Source organism: Leptosomus discolor, chromosome 10 (genome assembly GCF_034619465.1).
Source record: "Leptosomus discolor isolate bLepDis1 chromosome 10, bLepDis1.hap2, whole genome shotgun sequence".
NCBI lineage: Eukaryota > Metazoa > Chordata > Aves > Leptosomiformes > Leptosomidae > Leptosomus > Leptosomus discolor.
The window spans coordinates 9,994,379-10,017,248 of NC_141400.1; the positions used below are offsets into that span (position 1 = coordinate 9,994,379).

At 43.4% G+C, this 22,870-nt stretch overlaps 1 protein-coding gene across 1 annotated transcript in view; it reads left to right on the forward strand.

Moving 5' to 3' along the window:
* The first annotated feature begins 263 nt into the window (after nucleotides 1-263).
* The window catches only part of UBTD2 (ubiquitin domain containing 2), a 55,612-nt gene continuing 33,005 nt past the window's right edge, over nucleotides 264-22,870 (forward strand). The window contains exon 1 of the mRNA XM_086471059.1: nucleotides 264-333. Within this exon, the coding sequence (XP_086327185.1) occupies nucleotides 264-333 (70 nt within the window). The remainder of the gene's footprint in view (nucleotides 334-22,870) is intronic.

Sequence of the window (22,870 nt, forward strand, 5' to 3'; positions counted from 1 at the left end):
CGCGGCGCAAGGGCAGGCGAGGCGACTGTCCGACGCCGCCCGGCGCGGGCCGGGACCCGGGCGAGCCCGGGGCCGGGGCGGGCCCCCGCTGGCCGGAGGCGGAGCCGAGCGGCGGGAGGAGGCCGCGCCTCGGGGGCGGTGTTGCAGACCGAGAAGGCGGCTCCGGAGCTATCGCGCCTGCCCGGCTGGCGGCGGAGCTCGGCTACAGGGGGAGGGGGGTGGGGGGGCGGCTCGGCGGCGGGTCTGCGGGCCGGGCGGGCCCCATGGGCGGGTGTGTGGGCTCCCACCACGACTCCTCGGGCAGCCTCAACGAGAACTCGGACGGCACCGGAGGTAAGTGCCGGGTTCCGGGGCTAGGTTTAGGGAGGGGGGAGGCGCGGCGGGCGGGTCGCCCCCGGCGCCGCGGGGTGACCCCGGGGCGGGCGCTGCGGGCCGGGGCCTGCAGTGGGGACGGGCCCGGGGCTGGCGCCGGGCGGGGGAGCCGCGCTGCCCTCGCTGGCCTTGGGGCCCCACGCCCGGCTTCCCCCCGCCCGGCCCCGGCGCGGCCGCCCGGGCCGCAACTTTCCCGGGGCGGCGGGGATGTGCGGGGGGCGCGCTGGGCGCCCCAGGCCGGCTTACAGTGCCCGGGAGCTCGGCGGGGTGCCCGGGCGGGCGCACCCCCGAAGGGCAGAACCCCGCGGACGCGGCCCCAGCGTGGTGGGGGGCTCCGGCGCGGCCCCTCCGCCGGCCCGGCGCAGCCCGCGGGCAGGCGGCTGGTGAGATAAAGACAGGCTGGGGAAAGGGCCTGCCTGGGGCTCCCAAACTTTGTTTTCCTTGGTCTCAGCTCCTTGTGGTGTGTGGAAAATAATTCTTCAGATAACTTAGATCCTGCTCCTGCTGCGGGTTTGGGTTTCATTTTTCTTTTTATTTTCTCTAAGAAAGATGGATGCTTTCCTCCAGCCTAAGTCGCTCATGCTAAATACCAGTTTCCAGCGACCTCAGATGCTGGAGCAGTGTGTTCTCGCTCGTGTGCAAGCGCACACCTACTTGGCAAACCTAGCTTATGTGGAAACACTGCTGCAGTGTAGGCGGCCTTTACCTTTATGTTTTTCTCTGCCTAAATGTCTGACTGGTTGCTTTGTCAATGTTCTCAGGTTTGTGGACCCCCGACCTTCTTCAGCTGAGCTGTATATGCTTTATAGTCGTTTAAAGTCAGCCTGCTAACAGGACACTTGACTTAAAAGTAGTCCTCACACATGCAGGATCCACAGATACCAGGTTGAAAAGTGCTGAAATTGCACATTTTCCTCTGTGCCTTATGGAATATTATTTATCAGTCTGATTTTATTTCAGTTGTCTCAGCTGATGGGTATTCTGTTATATCAGTGACTTTGCTGTCATTCCATAATGTAAAAAAATGCAGCACTTTTACAATTGTATCTGAAGCAGCCACCTGCTGATTAACGCTAGATACATAGTTCATAGAAATACCAGAAAGTCCAGCTGCGAAGAACTGTGTAGGGTTTAATCACATCATTGTCATTAAAAGGAATTCTACAGCTTTGTCTAGTATGAGTCTTCCTTGTTCTTCTCTATTAAAAAAAAAAAAGGAACAAGTGAGTTATCTAAAATGCATCTGTGCTAAGCAGACTTACTAACCAGTAAAAAATGCAAGAGTGTCAGTGCAGAAAGGACGAAAGCATACTAGAAGTCAAAGAAAAAGAATGTCAGGAATCATCACATATCCAAAAAATCTTGAACAAAAAATAGCATTAAAAGCTATGCTGACATTTGTTCTGAGACCCGCTTCAGTAGCTAGGTGTTACGAGGTGAGATCATGTCACAGAAATAGCCTCAGTTTAATTTCCTCACTCTTATCTTGCCTGTGGTGTTGAGTGAATGAGATAGGGGGAAAAAAAAATAAATCTGCATTTGGCTGATACTGTGAAATAGTCTTATTACACGCCCAGTAGCAGCGTGTGAGATGGGCAGTCTCCATCCAAGTCGCCTACAGATTGCTGTCCCGGATGGACTAACTGGGAGCATGTTCCTCCTTGGTGCTTACAAGGCATGACACAGTGCTGCTTTGGGGTTAAACAACCTATTGTGCTTGGTGTGGTAGAACAGCAGCTGGGTTTTTCAAGATGTGAGAGATGTGAAATGCATGTCAGCTGGCTCGTGTTGGTTCATGCTCTAAGGATAATGTTCCTTAAGGTTGTCTTGGTGAAGTGAGAAGTGATGAAATTTCAGTTGAATTACAGGCTGCTTAGGACTGTCTTAAACAATCAGCTACAGTGTGCAATAGCCTGTTTTGTAACATAACGTATCTGTTCCTGCCTCTCAACAAGAAAAAAAGGGGGTGTAGGTTAAACTGAAAGAACCTCAAAATATCTCTTATAAATCTAACTCCTGAGATGTTAAAGTCCAGCCTGCACTAATTCTTAGCTTCACAAATTCTGCAAACATGCCCGTGCCAAGTATGAAATCTGACTTGCTTGCTCTCGTGCTCTCTCTCTCGGGAGCTTATGTCTTGAGGCATCAGCAAGCAAGCCAGCTGAAGCACAAGCAAAGATGATTTGGAGACTAGACCTGTGCAGAAAGGCAGCTTATTCCTGTTTCCCGTACAAGGCTCTTTTCCTCCAGCTCCTGGGCTGTGACCCAGTCTGGTTGATTTGCTTTCAGGTTGCTGTCAATGGGCAGGGCCAGATCCTTTTATAAATCTCAAGGTTATTTTCAAGCAGAAACATCTGTGTTCCAACCAGAGCGTTGCTGGTGGTGGACTTGCTTTGGGGAGGCTTTGTCTCTTCCTCAGAGTGGAGAAGTTTCTTGGAGAATTCCAAGTCATGAGGTTAATCAGACAGTAATAGCAGCCCTTGATGCTGCATAAAAGTGGGAGCTGGACCTCAAGTCTAATTCGTACCGGTCTCAGTCTATTACAGTGCTGTGGGGAGCTGGGAAAATCTTGCTCGATTGTATCACTGGAGTTGAGATGAGGATTTGTCACATCCCCGTATTCTCCTTGGTCCCTTTGTCAGTCACTGGCTCTTCCCATTACTTCTCTGCTGCTCGGCAAAGCTGACAGCATGTGCTTCCTTTGTCTTTTGCTGTTGATGTTTCTCAAGGTTCAGATGCTTGCATGTATCTGGAGAGCTGCTTAATGTACTCAGGTGTGTCTCTGTGTGTAAGTTTGAGTTCATCAACGATACCAGCTCTCCTATGTGTGTGTACCAGCTTATTGCTTATTTCTATTTGCATTGACCAAAGCAGGAGTTGTCTGTTCCTTAACAAGAATTAAACAGATGCTGCCCTGCCCATCCTGCTGGAAATGAAATGGTCTTTGCAGATTGGTACCAGCTGTTTCATTATCACTGCTCTTTTTAACAAGTTTTCATTTCAACAGAATATTGTTTGTTGTATTTGGGAAAAAGTTCCTGTCTCAATGATTGGTGCATTGTAGTCCAGTAGAACTGTATTGTGGTGGGTGGGTGTTCTGGATGGTGAGATGGATTTATTGGTGACTCTTCAAAGGAGATATAAAGAAGAATAAATTATGATTAAGTGATTTATAGACACAGGGTCCTGTCGTCCCCCATTGTGTGTGTGTGTTCCCCGCCCCCCCCATCCCTTTAGCTCAGCTGTCTCCCATCTGATGTTCCAAGCTTTCAGGAGCCAAGCACCAAATCTCGTCTTGCTGTGCCTTGTCAAAGGAGACTGAGTTTCTGCAGGATGGTGAGACTGAGGGAGAAATAGCTGTTCTCTGGCCACTTGCAGGTTATGTGACTACTTCAGTTGTGTGTTCCGAAGAGACTGGGTTTGGAGTTAACTGCTGGAAAACTCTGCACTTGTGCCTGTACATAAGGATTAATAGCTTATCGGGTACATTCGATTTAGCACAAACGGGATAGTTTGCGTTGCCACCTTGCCCATCCCCACATACAAGTCCTTTCTGGAGGGCCCTTAAATTTCTTTTTTTTCTTTGGAGGTGAGCAGTGGCAAGGAAAAAGAAAAACATAAACCCATTCCTTTTTCTTCTGGCAGACTCTTACCCCTATTAGAAGTTGCATATTACTTTGTCTTACTTGGTAAAGTTCATCGAGATAGTTATTTGTGTGGAATAACGAAAGGGCAGGAAATCCAGTGTCTAGAAGTACGGGCATGACAAGTCATTACAGATTAGGCCTTTTGGCTGCAGCTGTCTGATTGCTGCTGCGCTCTCCTTGACATCATGTTCGCCTGCCTGCTGGAGTTCTTATCGCCCTTCTTTGTTATAAAAGACCGTGATTCTGTTTGAAATTTGTCGTCTTTACTGCTGCCCCTATCACCCAGCAGTGATAACGGGGACAAGTGGAAATCGGGCTGCACATTGGACTGACGCACTAGAATAGGAGATTATTAAAAATACAAATTCCTCCTGCAGTATTTGATGCAGTGCTAGAGCTTCGTTAACTTCTAGAGAGCCAAATACTGTGCTCAGCCTCTTTTGATAACTGGACAACAGTTTCTTAAATATTTTCTTTAGAGTGCTGCACAGTGCTGCATATCACATGTCTAATTTGAAGTTACAATAACTGCTTTCATGGTGCTTCTATGGAAGACTGACCAAGGGAATTTGCATATTAAGTAGCCAGATTTGTTGCTCACAATTGGACTAATACAGTAGGGCTATGCACGGCTTGCACGGGGGGGGGGTTAAACAAGCGTCTCGTGACTGAGCAGTTAATGGCATTTGGTGCCTACCCCTTGTATCAGAGCATACAAAGAATCTCCCACTTCCAGATTGCATTTTGCAGTGTTTTAGCTGTTGGTTGCAAGCTGTGATGGTGTGTGCCTGCACACAGCACCTCTCTGGGCTTTCATTGCCATCTCAAGGGCGTAGCTCTAGACTTCGGGTAGATCCTGCTGGTTTATGATGCAACTCTGAAATATGGTGCTGGATATGTTTTTGCAAAAGTAATATTAAATCAGATCTGGCATTAGCTGTTAGGTCTTAATGTGGCTTTTTTTTTTTTTTTTAATGAATAAATAAGAAAAGCTTAGCATGGCTCTTACACCTTGCTCTAAATCTCTCATGATTTCAACAAGAGTATGTGTGGCTTTTATCAGGGGTTCGAATAAAAGTAGCCTTTAGTGACTCCGTTTCCTGAGGGCTGGGCACCCACAGCGTCCTTGAGAATGTTAGGGTCTGTGGATCTTGTGCTGAGAACACCTGGTAATTCAGTGCCAAGTATTTTTCTACTGGAATGTCACTTTTATGGTATGACACTTTTCATTTGTAAACTGATAGACTTTGTTTTGTTTTTCAGGTGATAACAAGTCAGTCTTAGAAAATGAAATAAGGTGTTATTTCTGCTGTTAATAAGGGCTGACAAACACAGCTGTTCAGTTCCCTTTTTGGTGGTGTTCTTCTCTGTAATTGTTTGTTTGGTTTCTAGATGAAGTGATTTGTTTTAATTTCTCTATTTGGGATTTCAGTGTTGAAAGCAACAACATCCTCCTTTGCTGAATATTAAATGTGATAAATTGAACACTCATTGTGCTTGGGAGATGTTTGATAAATGGAAAATACTATTAGTTGCTGGTTTGAATAAACTCTGAAAAGTAGTGGTCCACTCTTATTGCAGCAGGTTATATGACAGCTATTATTTTTCATGTGAATGTTGAATAATATAATTCATGGGTCACAAGTTATAATACAGTTGAAGCCAGAAATAAAGATTTGCTGTATATATAGGTAAGTCTTGCCAATTCCTGCAAGTCTTCTTACAGGTACAAAGAAGGATCAAGTTGACCACAACTGGTCTGGTTACCCAGCTCCTGAAAAAAAGAAAGAAAATAGTTATCTGGAAAACTTCTGACGAGATAACCATGTTTGAGAAATGAATACAACTGCTCCTTTGGTGTTTTATAAGCAAAAAAGGACGTTGATACTTACAGGTTTGATGTAAAAAGTGCTTTTACCCTGTCTTGTAGACAAATGCTGTGTAAAAAAGTCACGTTACATTATTAGGCAGTTGTTTCCAGTTTGCTATCTCTGTTTCGCGGCCTTAAAATTCAGACTTTTTTGATGCAAATACTTCAATACTTCAGGGTTTGGGGTTTTTTTTCTTCTTAGTCCTTAATTTTTAATTTTTTTTTTTTTTTTCTCAAGTTGCTTATTCCTGCTACAGGAAAGTGCGCTGTACTGGCCAGTAGTTGCTTCATGATCCTCCCAATTCTTTCTCACCAGATTCAAAATGACTTTTTGAGCATGACTGGTGCAGTATGTCCATCCTCTCCTGCAGAGAAGCCAGATCCCAGTGTGTCTGCAGCCATGCAGCATGGCCTTCCCAAGTACTGCTCTGAAAGAAAGTGCAGGGAAAAGGCTTGGTTTTCCTTCCCATGAGACTTTCCCTGAGAAGAGGCACAGCTGGATGTGTGGCCATGAGCCTTCCCTTCCCAGAGCTGGTGGCATTCCTGTCTTGGGAAGGGAAGAGCATTTTGGGGGGGGGGAGTTCTGCCACCCAGCAGCCAGGATGAAGCAGGGAGGTCTGCATGTGGCATCTCTGGGGTGCGTAGCGCCTAAGTGGCAGCTTCAAAGCAGAAGCCGTTGGTTCACCTTCATCTTTCCTATATGCAGGTGCTTTGGGTGAAGTTTGTGGAGGCTTGTGGGTTTTGTTCTTCTTCCACCTGGAAGCTTTGTAGGACTCCTCTCTTCTGCAAAAGTCACATTCTGAAATTGAGCCTTTCTAAATCTTCCTAATTCTAGTTTTAAAAGCTGCTCCATTTAGGCAGCGTAGTCATCATAACTGCAGTAAAAAGAGTGAGCGGGTGGATGAGGTGGTCCTCAGGGATGTCTTGCCAGTTTGGGATGCTGGACTTCAACATGTGGAAAGGAGCTGACCTGGGGTGGGTGCCAGGGCGATGCAAGTGTGGCATGTGTGCGGTGGGCTTTCAGAGGCATCTGCTTGGTTTACGGAAAACCTACGGGCTCTTTGCTCGCAGTGATGCTAAGCCTTGGGGGGGTTTGTAGTGCGACTTGGCAGGGCTGGTGAATCCACGTGTCTGGGCGAGCGCACGGGGCACATGGGATCCATTCGCTGGGGAAGCACCTGTGGCACGGCTGCTGGTCCCACTGCTGGGAGGCTGGTGCCTGCCGTCGCTTGGTGTGGGAACGTGGTGAGAGCGACGAGGTTCAATGAACTGAAATCGGAAGGGAAAGGCTATGAAGTGACCTGTTCTGTGAAGCACGTGGAATACAAGGAAGAATAAAAAAGCTGAAGTCAGTAATCTCGTTTTTGGCTGTCGATTGAAACACTTAACTTGCACTCTGACATTTTCAGTTACAGTTTAATGTGCTGCCTATATGTTGTCTGGCTGAAATCTAAGATTTGAAGGAAGAGAAATGTTCCACTACTTGACCAGCAAAAGAAGTTCAGGGTTTTTTTTCTTAAAAAAAAAAAAAAAAAAAAAAGCTTTTCCCTCACATTGTGATTGTTTTCCAGTGTGAAAAGTGCAGAATCTAGTTCAGTGTTTCATACTGAGTTACCAATATCAGCAGAAGTGATGCATCCAAAAGCAGCATGAGTGCTCGTTGCACTGCTAGTACAGTCAATGGAAAACACCTACAGCATAGTATGTAACTTGGTATTTTACTGTCTTGACCCGTGTGCAGTAAAATATGCAGGATGTCTAACGTGGTTTATTTAAGGTTCGGCTAGAACCTGAATTTTGCATTTGCTGCCTTCTGTTGACCCTGAGCCGCTCTCACAGCTATTAGCCAGGTAGTAGCTTTCTCTCCTGACATGCTCAGGTTAAATCTGTGCAAATGAGAGACGGACAAAAGATGGGATGGAGCAAACTGTGTAAAGGGATTTTGTTCTGTTTCCCACCTTTGAAGTAAATTAAAAACTAGTCTTAACCGCTGAATGGGGCTGAAGTTTCTTAGGCTACCTTAAATATTTAAAATAAGCAACCTGTCATCCTGAGACCTCACATTACTGAGATATGCAGGGGCACTGCAGGTTCTGCAGGTAATAAGTGCATGAGCAATTAATACGTGCTATCAATTTGCAGGAGCTGTTCTACATCCAGTTGACCTGTTAGGGCCTAATGTAAAGCATTTGAAAATTGTACTTCATAAAGTAGAAATACTGGTGGGGATGGGGGTCCTTGCTGCTGTGCTTGCATATTAGATCATTTTAACAGCTCCTCCCTTCATCCCTTCATCCTTTTCTCAGTGTCCTTTTCTCTTCCATCTTCCCCCCATCCTTAGTGAACATAATTTAAAAGGAAAAATTCAAAGCCCTGCTTGAAAGCTCTTTGTGGGAGGAGATGGGCACAGTTCTGAAGAAATGATTCTTCGCTTCTGTAGAAACTCAGATGTGCTGAAGGATTTTTTTTATATGTGTATATATATGTATATATAAAAAGACATCGTTGTGCTGAAGATTAGGTAGAAGGGGGAGGGGGTTGGGGGAGTTTCTGATCTGTCGTGTGGTTTTCCCACGTTCTCAAACATGAAAGAAAAGGCACTTTACGAACAGTAGTGAGGAGTGCTTCAGTAGATTTCAGTGAGAACAGGTGCTGCCCGGGGGAAAAAGATTAGAGACGAAAATGTGAAAATGTATCATACAGTCCTGTAGATTGCATGTTATCTTTGCACATGTTTAATAGGGAACATTTACCCTTAAAATGTGTATGTGTATTCAGTCTACTGTTATTGACACTTTTTTCTATAAATAACAAAAATATTTTTCATAAAATGAAATTATAAACGTCTAGTAGTTCATAACAACTTACAGTTTATAATAAATTATTATAAATGTAGCAACTATAAATAATTCTCTTAGTTCGGACAGTATATTACATAGAAAGGCATTTTTCACCTTTTCCCAGTTTGAGAATATGCTCAGGGCCTGAGATGGCATTGAAGCAGAGTACAGGAGTTTGGGATTGGAAGCTTGTTACCTTTGTATTCTTAAAATTCAGTCATGGAGCTCAATTTCTGCTCTCACGCTGTGATCAAGGGCACTCTGCATTCATGAGAAGGATATTGTGGCATTTACTTTGTTGCTTTACTTTTCTGCCACAGAACTATCATCTCCTGTGATTTCTTGTCTGTATGGGTAAATACAGTCTTTTTGTAAAAGAGTACCTTCAAAATAGCGGATAGTACCTGTGGCTGGCAAATGCCATTTCCTCCTGCCCATTTTTTTTTCAGCAACATGCTGCTGCTTGAGTGCCTGAGCCTACTATAGAGCATCAGCAATCACAGGATAATGGCTGGCTGGTGAAGAGGTAGATGGTTTAAGTAAAAACTGCTAATTCACATGCTTCATATATACTGCACAAAGTATTTCTTGGCAATGGTATAAGGCAATGTTGTATATATGCTGGACTTCTTAATGCCTTCACAGTGTTTTCAGATGCATTTGCTTCATCTTTGGTGCAAGCAAAAGCCATATACATCAAAATAATGTCTTTAATGCGGGATGCTTAGCTTTCAGTTGGGCTCTCACCCGATGAACGCTTCTGAACCTCTCTCGTGTGAGTCATTCCATAGCATGTGTGTATCCCATGGGGGACAGGGAGGACCTGCCGTATGTCCAGGGCTGTGCTGGAAGTGGGGAGGCGGCACTCAATGTCTCTGAACATGGAAGCACATTTTAAATGCTTTTTTGGTGCAGGATCATACTGCAGGTAAAAGTCCCTACTAGTTCTACTAGTTGCAGGCTGTGGTTGCTCTAAGCTTGTTAACACAGGGACTGAAGCGGGAGTGAGAAGACATGGGCAATAAGCAGTTTGGAAGTGTTAATGGGAAGCAAAGCGTAGCATATGTGTGAAATAGTTTGGAAACCATAAACGTTATCTGAAGGTTGGGCTAACAATTTCACCAACTTGCTGGATGTATTCGCAAGGAGTCTATATTTGGTGGCAGCAGTAGTTAAACATACGTTCAGATGAAGCATAGCACTCCAGTCCTTCACACCTCTAAGTAGCAGCATCCTTCGCTGTTCCTGGATTTGGTCTGGTTGCCTGTTCGGGACGTGATGAGAATGCCCTGCTTGCTGAGGGTGAGCGAATCTCTTCCTTTGCCTGTGCGTTATGTATATCCAGTGCATGTAATGAGCAAACCTGCTGAACGGGTGGCGAATCATAGGTCCCAACTGGGGGTTAGCACTTTGAGGGGTGAAGAAGGGGAAAGCTGTCAAATATCTATTTAAACTTTTTTTTAAAATAGTTGGAACTCACTTGTGAATTGCATGTTGATGACTTGGCTCAGTAAAATGCATAACAGACTGATTTTTTTGGTAAATTTTTTTTTTTGCTATGTGCCTACAGAAGTACATTAAAAGAACATGGGTTGCTATAAATACAAGCAATTCTCAATAAAAATGTTCTGTAAAGTGCTTATCAATATCAGATATTATTCTAAGACATGTTTAAATGCTTATTTGAGATGAGTTCTCTTACTCATTTGTGTGTTGGTTTTTCACATCTGTAGATCTCCATTGTGTCTTTATCCAAATCTAAAACTGGTTCTGGTGCCAAAACAGCTTGAATTGCAACAGAAAACCACATGAGAATTGAAATCACATTGCTCGATTAGAGTCACATGCTTAAATCAGTCATGTATTGTATAGCCTCACGCTGATGTTACTTAATGCAACATCCCATCTCTGCCTGAACGTGGCTGAAACAAGCGTGTTCATTGTACGTATGCAGGACACTCCAGTTGCTGCACTGATATTACAGCATAAAAATGGCTCCAAAAATACTACAGGCTCAAGTTTGGGCTTTAACTGAAACTCCTTCAGAATGGAGCATGAGGGAATACACTATTTTAGTCTCTCCTCTGGGAGAAAAAAGGAGCAGCAGCATTGTCAGAACAAGTGAGCATGGATATTGTGGTTTGATATTGCAAAGCAATACCAGAACGAGAGTCCTTTAGGTATAAATAATCTTCTAGTTCTTGAACTCTGGCTCGTGATAGAGACTTTCTAAACCAGCGTGCTTTCTCTCAAAATGAGAAAAAACAATCCAGCATATAGAAAGATTATTTTCCTGTAAACCTCTAAAACCAGTTTAGCTGTGTGTGGGGTATCTTTTTTTACTTCTAAATGGCATGAACCCTTAGAAAACATACCAGATTCTTCTCAACTGTGACAAAGCTGCCTTGGCCACCACTGCTTTGGAGAGATCATGATGTAAATAATGCCCTGTGTCCAGATACAGGTTTCCAAAACCTTTTGTTTCTTAGGGAGAGAAACAGTAACAAAATATGCTTTTTAGAGTTAAAGGAAAGCTCCAGTGTTTTGTGACCTTGTGTATCTCTCATGGATTCTGTCCTGCTGGTCTGTTAAAATCGCATTTCTTTGGGGGAGATGTACTTACAGCTGGAATCGTGCTATTCCTATGTACAAGTCATAGTCTGGGTCTCTGCCAGGCTAGCTCATGAATACTGCATAAACTGAACCAAGCCAACAATACTGGCCCCAAAGAGTTTGAAGTCTGAAAGCTGGCCCTTACGGGTTTGGTGGAAGCAAATTCTTCATTTTCTGAACGGCCCTTATCCATTTTTCTGTTCACATAAGCTTGGAGGAATTCTTGACTCCTAACCCTATGATCTTGCCACTGTTTTTACGTTGCCTATTGAGCAGTAATTAATGCTCCAAGGTACCCACGTTTTATAAGTTACCATCTCACTTCTACATTGGTTGACCTCATAGTCCTTCACCCACCGAAGTCCAGTAAGGTGTTAGTAGAGATGAATCTTGAGACTTGTGTATATTTTGTTTCCCTGGGAAGTTTCACACCCTTTCTAGCAGTGTGACTGGTCTGTTGTGCACCTAATTCTCCTAAATACTGTTCTTCTAGTAATTAGGTTTAAGTTGGGGAGGAGAAAGAGGAGAAGTCACGGCTTGTGGTTAAATTACCGCTGTAGCTTTTTAAGGCAGCTTGAAAAGTGAAATACTCCACTGGATTTTGGAGAGTCAGTGCCCAGCACCTGGGAAAACACACTGTCCCTGTTTGAAAAAAAGAGGAATTTGGGTTCCTTGTTTATCTTTAACATAGTGGGTGTCACTTAGTGCTGCTGGTGTGTATTTCTAAGTGGTTTTGACACAAGTTGATTATGTGGAGACTGCTTACCAAACCAACTGGGAGTAGAAGTTTGGGGGTGCGTTAGTTAGTGAACCCCAAATGAAACACCATTGATAGGGTCTAGCTAACTGCTTCACCTGGGCGTGTAGACTGGGTGGGCTCTTTAACACTCCCCATTCCCAGCCTTCATTCGTCCCAGGACATGATCAGTCATGATCAGTTCCCAGGGATCGGTGTTTTCTTAAGAACTAATGAGTAAACATATTTAAAGCAGCGCTTACCACAGCTTCCTCAAAATACTGCATTGGAAAATAAACAAGTATTTCTTTCGCATTCTGTATAACTGTTCACTTACAGAATTCACTTTTTTTTTTCTGGCTTTATCGATCCCAAAGAAGACAGGTGTTTTATCTCAGGAATGCAAGTGCAATTTTTTTACTCCAATTATGTTCTTTCTGATGATTATATGCAGGGGAAAATGGTTGCCGCAGGACTATGGAAGAAACGACATTAGCATTTTATCTTATTGTGGAAAACTTATTACCAAGAGTTAGTAATTTGCAGTGAACTCAATATTAGTTAGGAAAATATTATAGATACTTGGGGGTGGGGGAGGAAGCATTTCAGTTCCTGCAAGTGTCCTACTTTGTTAACATCTCTTGGCAGGCTGCATCCAGAGAAATGCTGAGAGCATTGCTATCTGATAATCAAGCCTGTTAAAAACTCTGTTTTATTAAGTAGTGACAATTCAGCTTAAAACAAGGTTGTATAAAGTTCAAGATGGCAGTGCCGGCAAAGGCTTATGTATGTCCTAGTTCAGTGCTGTGTCAAACAGAATATTCTGTCTTAGAAATTCTACCAACTGATCTAATCTTGTCTTAAGACTCTTTCCAGGTTTGCCTACTCAAGTATGCTGTCGCTATCTGATTACTCTGCCTGCCAAATTTCCAAGCTGAATTCATCTTCCATTGATAAAGCGCACTTCTAGATGCTTAGTGCAATCACCCTTCCTTCTTTCACATGTCTCATTTCATTGTTATAAATCAATATGAGGATTTTTTCCAGCTGAAGAAACTCTTGCCATGCAATTCAGATTTAGGTATCTGCACCATTTCTTTTCTTGTTCTTATTTTGAAACTTCCCGACTTTCACTTGTTTATGTTGAAGGTTGATAAATAAGAAACCCTTTTTCTCACAAATATTTTTTTTATGAAGATATTTCAGTGATGATTCTTATGTGTTAAAGTCAATTTTGGTGCTAAATAATGAGCCCCTATGAATGAGGTCTTTTCACCTGGGGGAGCTGGGGTGAATGCTGTTCAGACATGGACATTTTGTGGTGCATTTTTTTCATGCTCATCTTTACCTTTTACACAGCTTGGTTGTCATTTCCCCCCCCCAGCCCCCAGTGGCTAATATTACAGCCTGCTCTTTCTGTGGAAATAGAGTTGAGGCTGATAAACTGAGTACTGGGTACTTTATTGACCAGTCTTTAAATGTTCCTAGGACTAGTTTTTCCAAGCAATGTGATTGCTGGAAATGTACATATTTCCATGGCTTTCTTGGAGTGGCAATTTGAATTGAGAGCTTGGGACAGTTTGAATCAGGTCCTGCTGTTGCAGGTGTGCGTATGTAACAAACTGGAAGACACAAGCTCTTCTGTGATAGCCAAGGGGAAAATGCTGTGTTTCAGGGAGGGGAAATTACAGCTCTGTCCTAAAAACAGGGGTTGGTTCAAAATACTGGAGATCAAACTTCCAGCTTTAGTATGAAGAGAACATGCAAAGAAGATTATTCTTACTACTTGATTTTTTCAACAGTCTCCAAGTAGTTGGTATTCATCTTGGATGTACCCCAGCAAAGATTACTCTTCCCGCAGCAAAGGAGTCTCTTGTTTCTTACTGCCTTTCTGATTATTATTTTTAATAGCCTCTGTTGCTTGTAGTGCCTAAATATTGCTGTAATAGGGAGGGTCCTGAACGCTGGCCAAAGTTTTATGAACCAAAGCTACAGCTCAAAAATTAGTTGGAAGAAATCACTGCCTGGGGCCTGGCCTGAGCTGAAGAGAGCTGCTCGGTCTGCTCGAGTCCCAGCTGTATGCTTTCCATTCCTAGTTTTGATACAGGCTTTCAAAACCAAGGAAACCTAAATACTTTCTTTGTGTATGTATTCTATTCGCTGGGGGATCCAAATGGGTTTCTTGCATGTTTACGATTTGATTGCTACTGTGATGGAGTCCGAAACGCAGCCCCGGTTCTGCTGGGTCCGGGGCTTGAGGCACCCTCCATCAGAGCTGCAGAAGCAGCACTTCATGGGCATGGTTTGCTCATTACAGCATAGTAATTAGCACAACGAGCTGGGCGAATCTGGAATGTACTTGCGTCCAGCCATTCTTACAAATTCTTCTTTCAACTGCTATAGCCAGCAATCAGCGGTTTTGGCTTTTTTTTTCCTCAGTGCTTTCAGAAGTCCCTCCACCTAAATGGAATAGTTATACCTGCACTGAAAAACCATGGGAGATCTGGGCTCTTGATTTCAAATGGCTGAAATGAGAATCTCTCTTTGCTAATGCATTGTCACTTATTAGCAGTCAAAGTTGTCATCCTTAAATTTGAAGCTAGGCTTATTTTCCCTTCACATGGGAGAGAAGGGGTGAGAAAAGGGTCTGTCTAATACTGTAGAGTTCTGATGTAACTCAGAAACAAAGACTTTTCCTACAGAAACTTAACTCTCAAGTTCAGAATCAATGTATGCTTATTTTAATCTGCTATTACAGTACTTGTGTCTTAAATTATATGAAAAAGTAGGAAAAGTGCATCTGTCCTGACAAATGATACTACTTTTGCTTATGAGTAGATGATGACACTAGAGAAATAAACTCCTTTGAGCATTACAGTGAGTACCTTTTTTAGAAAAGACAAGCGTAGCTCATGGTCAAGACCTACTTTACATATTACTGGATGTGTAACAGCCGATACTGAAGCCAACATAACCATTGCACTGCCAGTTTTTAGCTTGCTCTCAGTTGTTGAGAATTAAATGTGTTTTCAATCAAATTATGTTCCGTAGTGATCCCTTCATTTGAAAGGAAGAGGTGTTACTTAAGGGATGTGCTGTTGTGTCTTTGGAAACGCTGCCCCTCTGTACCAAACAAGCATCTCTCAGTCCATTAATAGAGCTAAAGATTTATGTGCTCAGGGACTTTTGAAAGAGATCAAATGAATTTGCTAAAGGTGAGAAGGCTCTGGCTACTTTAATCTATCTTCATTTGAGCAATTTAAATGAAGAGGGCAGTTTCCCGTGCCCACTCTTAAGGTCCTTCCATCTCACGGAGAGCAGCAAGCTCCTGCAGAAGGAGGTTCACAGCAGACCCTGATGTCTGTGCTCAGCATTGCGCAGAGGAGGCTGCCCCATTCATGCCCCTAATTCAGGCACCTTTGGTTAGATGCTTAAAGTTGGATTGTAACAATAAACCTTGACCATAGGATAATAGGTCTGGTTCATTTTTTTTTTCCTGAGTACATCCACAGGGGGGTAAAATGGCCTTGAAGGGATGTAGTTTTAAGGCTACTTTGTTCAAGTGCTCCCATTTAACAATAGCATTTTATTTTTGCCTGGATGTATGAGACGTACAGATCTGTATACAGGTTGCAACAAAGGCTTGCGTATTTTTCATTTTCAGTTAAGAAGATGGATGATAGCTTCCTAATGCGGTAGTGTCCTTATGTATTATTACTTGGATCTAACTCTGGGTTAAATATGGTTTTCTTAACAAAAGGTGTACTTGAAAGGTAGTAGTTCCTGCGGCTAAGAGGTTGGTGTGTGTAAAATAGCCAGAGATACGTGTTTTTCAAAAGGCAGCTTGGTCTTCTGAAGTTGCCTGGGCATTATTAGTAAATAGTACATAAAATATTGTAGATACACTTTGTGCAGTTTTAAAGAAATCCTGCTTGCAGATAAGAGTTAATGAAACTGAAGCCTCACCTATTAAGAATTTCTTTAAAGGCTTTTTAATATCCAGCCTGTCCTGTGAACTATACCGGTATTAATCTGAACAACACCGAGAAGTAACTAAACTTGCAGAATATGCCCAACTTGTCCTCTGCTAAAACAAACCAAAACCCACCCCAAACCCTGGAATGCAGAGTTTGTGTCCACATCATCCTTGTACGCTACTGGTACTTGCTATCTCGTGTTATGGACAAAGAATGCACAGAAGAGAAGATTCTCTGCATTTACCATCAAAAGAAGGCTTATTCAAAGCTAATTGTGCTAATTAATGATGTACTTATTATCATTAAACTATTGTTACTTACTAAATTATGTAACAAAACAGTATAGAAAGTGAGTCCTCAGTCTGGTTACAAAAGAATAGTTGGTGGAAGTATTTTTTTGTAATTCTTGGGTATGATTTGTTTCCCTTAATTTGTAAGTATTGGAAAATAAACAGGAGCTTTCTTCAACCTGTGTGATGAACGCTCTGATTCTGTGTGACACTCGTTCTGTCCCTAAAATCTTTTACCTTGGAGATTGCAGTAGAAAACAAGTTTTAACTATGAAAACTCAAGGTGTGTTTTAGCCTTTCTTCCAAGATCTGCATAATTAAATGTCCATGGAAACCAGAGGCAAGAGGATGGATGTCACCCTGTCAGTGCAGAGTAGTAGTCTACAGAAGAGATGTGGCACCTCATGGCATGGGAGAGGAACTGCGTACGCCATGAGACGCATGGATGGGTGGTGGGGAAATGATCCAAGTTTGCTTTTTCTCCGAAGAAGGTAGACTTTATCCCGTTTCTGTGCTCCCAGGTGATCCTAATATAGAGCTTCTCTCTCTCTGAACTGCTCTCCTTTCCGGGTTTAGTTTCTGTTTTCCTCCTGTGTTTTGTAATTTCCAGCATCTTCAGCTGGAGAGCAGAGCCGTCAGTCAGTTGCTATAACCTGCTCCTGGGTCCCCACAGCTTCTGTAAATAACTGCTTTCATTTTATCACTTGATGCAGACACTTAAACAGATTCCAGTGTCTGCTTTAGATTCTGTGGCTTTTTTACACATTGTTTTGGGGCAAATTCCTGTCCTTCACATGGAGTGAAACCAAATGTAGGATTGGACCCACCAGAGTTTTTGGTAGGAGTTAATTTTCAAGCAGGTAGTTCCAAAGTTGTCTTCAGTTGTTCTTTACTATGTGTTCTGACCTCTGGTGGGGGTGTGTGGAGCCATAGACTTTCTCAGCATCCGAAGACAACTGCTGATCGCTCCGTATCACTCTTGTCTGAGAAGCCCAAGTGTTGCACCTTTGAGCCATTGACGCTGCTTGGCCTTTATACCCATTTGTAGACCTTCCAGCTGCTGAGCTTTCTCCGGTCTTGGGTGCTGAAGTTTCTTGGAGAATGATTGTCCAGAAGAACTGATAGAAGTTTAGTTTCAAAATTGCTTATTTAAAAATCTGACTTGCATCATCATTTTTCCTTAGCTGTTTTTTTTCCCCCATGTGTTTTAGATTACATGCTGTTGAACTCAAGGCTGGAGTTTCCTTAGGCTGTGAGCATATGTACTTTCATGAATAAATTTTCAAGCTTATTAACTAGATTGTGGATCCAGAAAGTATTGACGATGGAAGAGAAGTAAATTAGTGGTTTTGGTTTTCACTGGAGTGTGTTAAGCCACTAGTCTGTCAGACTTCTGCCCTGCAGAAGTTCAGCGTGCACAGTCAAAGGTATGAATATTAAAATGGACCTAGTTCTTTTGGTACCTCGCTGTTTGGGAGCACCTGGAGGCTCACTGATGTGGTCATTCAGCTTTTGTGGTCATACTGGTTTGTTAATGTTGTGGCGAATTGCTTTTTACTGATGGGGAAACAAGGGGCAGTAGGGGAGGAGGATGAGTCCTGCTAGTTAAAATATTGTAGCATGGAGAAACCTCTGTGGATGAAAAGCCTTTTGTGCTAAGGGCAGCTGAAATATAGAGGGTGTTTTGTTAGGTTGGGGTTTTTTTTTTGGTTTTTAATCAACCTGCCACAGAGATGAAGTGTCACCCTTGCAAGGCATTGTGTGTGGTTTTTTGGTTTTTTGGGGGTTTTTTTAATCCTATGGCTGTATACTTGCTAGGAAGGACAAATATTCCAAAAAGATGGGCTTGGTGGTAGATGGAAAGCCAGGTCCATGATCTGGGGGAGTCTTGAGTGATGATGTGGCGTCATGACTTATGCTGTGTGTCTTTAAAGGGTAAACGTCAACAAGTAGGGTACTTGATTTTCTGCTCCTACATCTCTGGTGTGCTGGTGCTGTGTATGGCAGGACTGACTTGATAGCTATTAAAGAAGACCTTACCACCTACTGTTGAGAACTGGTTGAGAGATTGAGAGATTACTTTGCAGAAAGAAGCTTGGCATCTGAGGAGCATCAAGAATGCATTATCCCACCGTTGCACATCTGCCTGCAGCTGCAGGTGCTTAGCATGGCTGCGTGCCTGCAGGTCTGCCTTGTTCAGCTTGCGCTGGCAGCCGCACTTCTCAGAAATTACCAGGGCATCATCCCTGGGAAAACCAGTGGTAGGTTTTAGTTAGACACTAAGATAAAACACTTCTTAGACTGGAACCAAGTTGGAAGCACCTAAAAATTGATACGGAAGTAATTTGTAATGAGTGTGAAATGGTAATTTTATCATTAAAGGCTACCTTGTAAAATAGAGCTTAGTAAAGCAGCAAGTATCGTTCTAGGAAATACAATTTCTTAGATTAAATCTTTAAATGTTTGCTTATGCATCTTTCAGCTATTCCTTAAACCAAGCAATTGCCTTTCAGTTTTCCAAATATGACACCTGTGGAACATAATATGGAACTGTAAAATTAAATCGTTAAGATAATGTATGTTTGGTATGTGTGTCAGGCAAGATTCCTATTTTCAGCTTATGCTGAGCTCTTAATTAACTGATGAGCTTAAGTAGCTGAGATACAGTAATAGTGCATTTAGTTAATTGGCTAATGTGAAACTTTATCCCTGCCAATAACTGTGACACTGGAATAAATTCAAGACATGGTGTTAGATCCTGTAACTAACCTAATTTAATCATTGGTCATTGTAAAAAGAGTTACACACTTGGAGGCTTTTTTGTTCACTCCCTTCTGGAATTTGTGACTGCTGTGCATGGCAGAAGTGACACGGCAAGCAATTCCGTGTTCACCTTAAGTGTTCATTAGGAACATTAAATCGGCCATCTGTCTTGTGCATTATAACTTTTATTACACAGACTGTGTTAAATTTCAAATTTTGGTGGAAGGGTTTAATGCAACATAGCCCAATGCAAATTAACACTGTGGTGAGATGGGATATGAAAATTGTGCTGACTCCTGCAGCTTCTCTTAAGCAATTTTGTTTCAGGAGAGCCCTACGGATTTCTAGGATCTCTGTTGGTTTAAAAATTTTCCTAGGTAGCACTGAGCCACAGTGGTGATGTAAAAAGGTTTAAATTATGCTGAAACTAGTTCTGAATCTGTGGTGCTGGCAGAGCTTGTTTCTGTTGGGGCACTGAAGTGCCCCAGCTCTTTGCTTGCTGTCCTTCCTCCTGACCTAGTGAATGCGCTGAAAGCTGCAGTAGTCTGGGTTTACTTGTTGTAATAAAGTAAATTCGCTGGCAGCATCATCCAGAAAGCCTTCAGAAGTTGCAGTATCATGTGTACACATGCTGCATGCGGGTCTGCTGAGGAGGGTGTGCTGGCTGGCTTTCAGCACGGTTGCACCTAGTCAGGGTAGAGCCAGCTGCATTGTTTAAAGAAAATTACAAGCTTAATATTTTTTTATAATTCTGGCAGGATGGAAGATAAGGCTGCCTTTTTTTTTTTTTTTAATTAAAATTGTGCTAGTGTTGGAAGTACTCATGGTGCGTTAAACGCAGACAAAATGTACAGCAGATGTCCCTGTCTGTCACTTACTGAACTCAGAGAATTTGTGATGACCCTGTGTGGTTGGTCTGTGGCTGTGTGACACAGGCTGTCACTGGTCACGCTATTTCCATGGCTTGGGACAACATAAAAGCAAAGCTTCAGTTTAAATGCTGCTGAGCCAGACCCTGATTTGTGCCTTGCTCAAAGTGCACAGAACTTGGCTGTTAACTTGTGGAGAAGCACTTGCAGCACTTCCAGTTCTAAGGGGTTTTTTGACAGGAGGGATGTCAGCCTTCAGTAAACATCTTCAAATCTTTCCTTAGCAGTTCATATAGATGCTTGTTATGCAGTGGTCAGAGGGGAGAACATTATCAAGCAGGAAGGGGGTTTCTGAGCCAGGACAGCATTCATTTGCAGCTGAGCATGCTAGATCTTTCCCTGTATTAAATTCATGCTAGCAGATAAGAGTGGTCCATGCTGCTGGTGTGGAGCAGCAGGCAGGTGCCCACGTCTCAGCAATACACTGACGTGGAGTTGACCAGTTGGAGGAACTCGCTGCTTTATGGTTTTATCTGAAGTGTCTAAAGTTTCCCTGTTAACTGAATTGAGGGGAAGATACAAAAGGGTTTTAGTACTTTAAAAGTGAAGTTGCTGAGTTCTTCCTCGTGATGGGAGACAGAAAGCAGTGGGTGTTTTGTTTTGTTTTGTTCTTTTTGAGAAAGCTCTGCACAGCTTCCCACTGCATTCCCGCAACTGTTTCCAGCTCTGCTGTGCTGCGTACCATGCTTATGTTGTTTTGCATGCGCGAGGCTGCATTAATGCCAAGCTCTCAGCTACAACCGAGTTTAACTTCAGCTATGCTTTGTAGAAGTCAAAAGAAGCAAGTACTTTATGCAGCCTATCTGAAATAGGCTTTTTCAAGTTACTGATGGCTTCCTTAATGGTTCTTGTCATAGGTTTCCAAAGAGGTAGTCTAGTTGTGCACTATAGATGGTACAGATTAAAGGTCTTGATGCTTGCATGCTGTGACCTGGGAACAGGTAAATCTTTATCCTGTTCTGCATCCTGCTGAAAACATGCATCTACCAGAGATAGGAGCAGTAAAAGTGTAAACAGTGCTGACAGGTAATTGCAATGATAACGTCAGTCCCTCAAGGCTGTTCCACCATAGCGCTGCTAGAAATTCACTTGTGAGGTTGAAGCTAATGCTGAGCAGCCCGTATAGCTGCTGCTGTTCTTCCTACTGGCTGCAGAAATAGAATTTATGGCCCCAAGATTCCTCTGATGGGGTGCGATCGAGACAGATGGGCATCATCTGGCCCTTGCACTGCCTGGCAGTGTTCCTGCTTCACCCATGGTCACCCCTTGACTGAGGCGCTAAGGATTTGAGGTGGTGACTCTGCAAAGGTGTGCTCCCTTAGACATTCTTATCTGTTGAGAGAAGAGGTGTTGCATCATGAGCTTCATTGAGGTGATCAAGAAATAATCTGCTTGTGCTTCCAGTGGGAAATGGGGTGGGCAGGCAGGGCACAGGAGTAACCACAAAGCTTTTGTAAACTAATAATAGATCCATAGAATTAACTCTAGGAAATAGTGCTGAGCTTTTGGTGGGAGACCAATGTGAAAAGTTTCCTTTGAAAAATACTGTTTGAAACGTTGAAGCAGATAACGGTAGAGAACTTCACAGTGACTTTGTTTGCATTATTGCGCTATCCAACACCACTTATCCAGAGCAACACCACTTACCCAGAGCATTTGTAACCGTCGGGGTTTGCCATCCTGCCCTTGCAGCTCTGGGAGCAGAGGAATTGTCCTCATAAAACCTGCACAAACAGACAGGAGACTGAAGTTCACCTCTTGCCAGCTGATGCTTGGCTGTGAGTTGCAGCTCACATTAGACAAAATACACTGATATGGTTTAAACTGTGAAAGGCGACCTGCGTTATCGCAGCATGTCCCAGGTGCAAAGCACACATCAAGGCTGTCGGTAATCTGAATAGATCCTGTGTGTGTTGGGAAGAGGTGGGTTTTTTGGATCTGGTATACTATCAGGGAGCAGATCTCAAAAGTTTGAAGTTTTTCTTTCTCACTGCAATACTGCTGGCTTCTTTGGAATGAGGGGTGATGAGCAATGAGCTGCTTGGAAGTACCAAGCTCTCTTGATTTCTTCTGCAGTTCCTGTTGAAGATTATGGGAGAAAGGAAAAATACAGTGTAATAGCTAGTAATTAGAGTCAATTTTTCTTTGTCCAGCACATTCATATGCCCTCATCCTCTCATATGTTCTATATCTCATGCTGTGAAGCCTCTGGATTGACTCGATGAAGATTTAGTGCCCTGTGTATGTGGAGAGGCAGGGAGGCATTGTGCACGTATGACTCGTCCAAAGCTGCCTGTAATTACCAGTGTAACTTGCATTTTATTCACTACAGTTTCTTATGTGCAATTAACTCTCGTTGGAGGAAGATCTTGGGTAAGAGTTGATGAAACACTTGGAGAAACAGGGAAGGCTCATTCCCTGCTCCTGCTTAAAGCAATGCTTCATGACATCCCTAGTGCCAGCATAGGTGAGCAGCGTCTGGGGGACACAGCACTGTTTGCCTGGTGGGCTTTGAGTGTAGGGGCAGCATGAGTGACTGATGGCACCCCCTTTCCCCAGAGGGACCACATACATCATTTGGCACCAGCATATGTCATGTCTGGCAGGCGACTCGCGTAGGAGTGCAAGCCTGGCTTTGAGCGATGGTGATCAGTCTGCTATCCCCCACTTGTTCTTCCCCTTCCCCATCTGATTTTTTTTCTTCTTTCTTCCTTCCTTCATACCCGTTCAGGTAGGAGAAAGGGAAATTGGCCCTTGGGGCTGGTTGGTGGGTTTACTTCATGTGCACAGATTCATCTTTGGTAGGTTTGCTGCTCTAAAAAGCTTCATACCA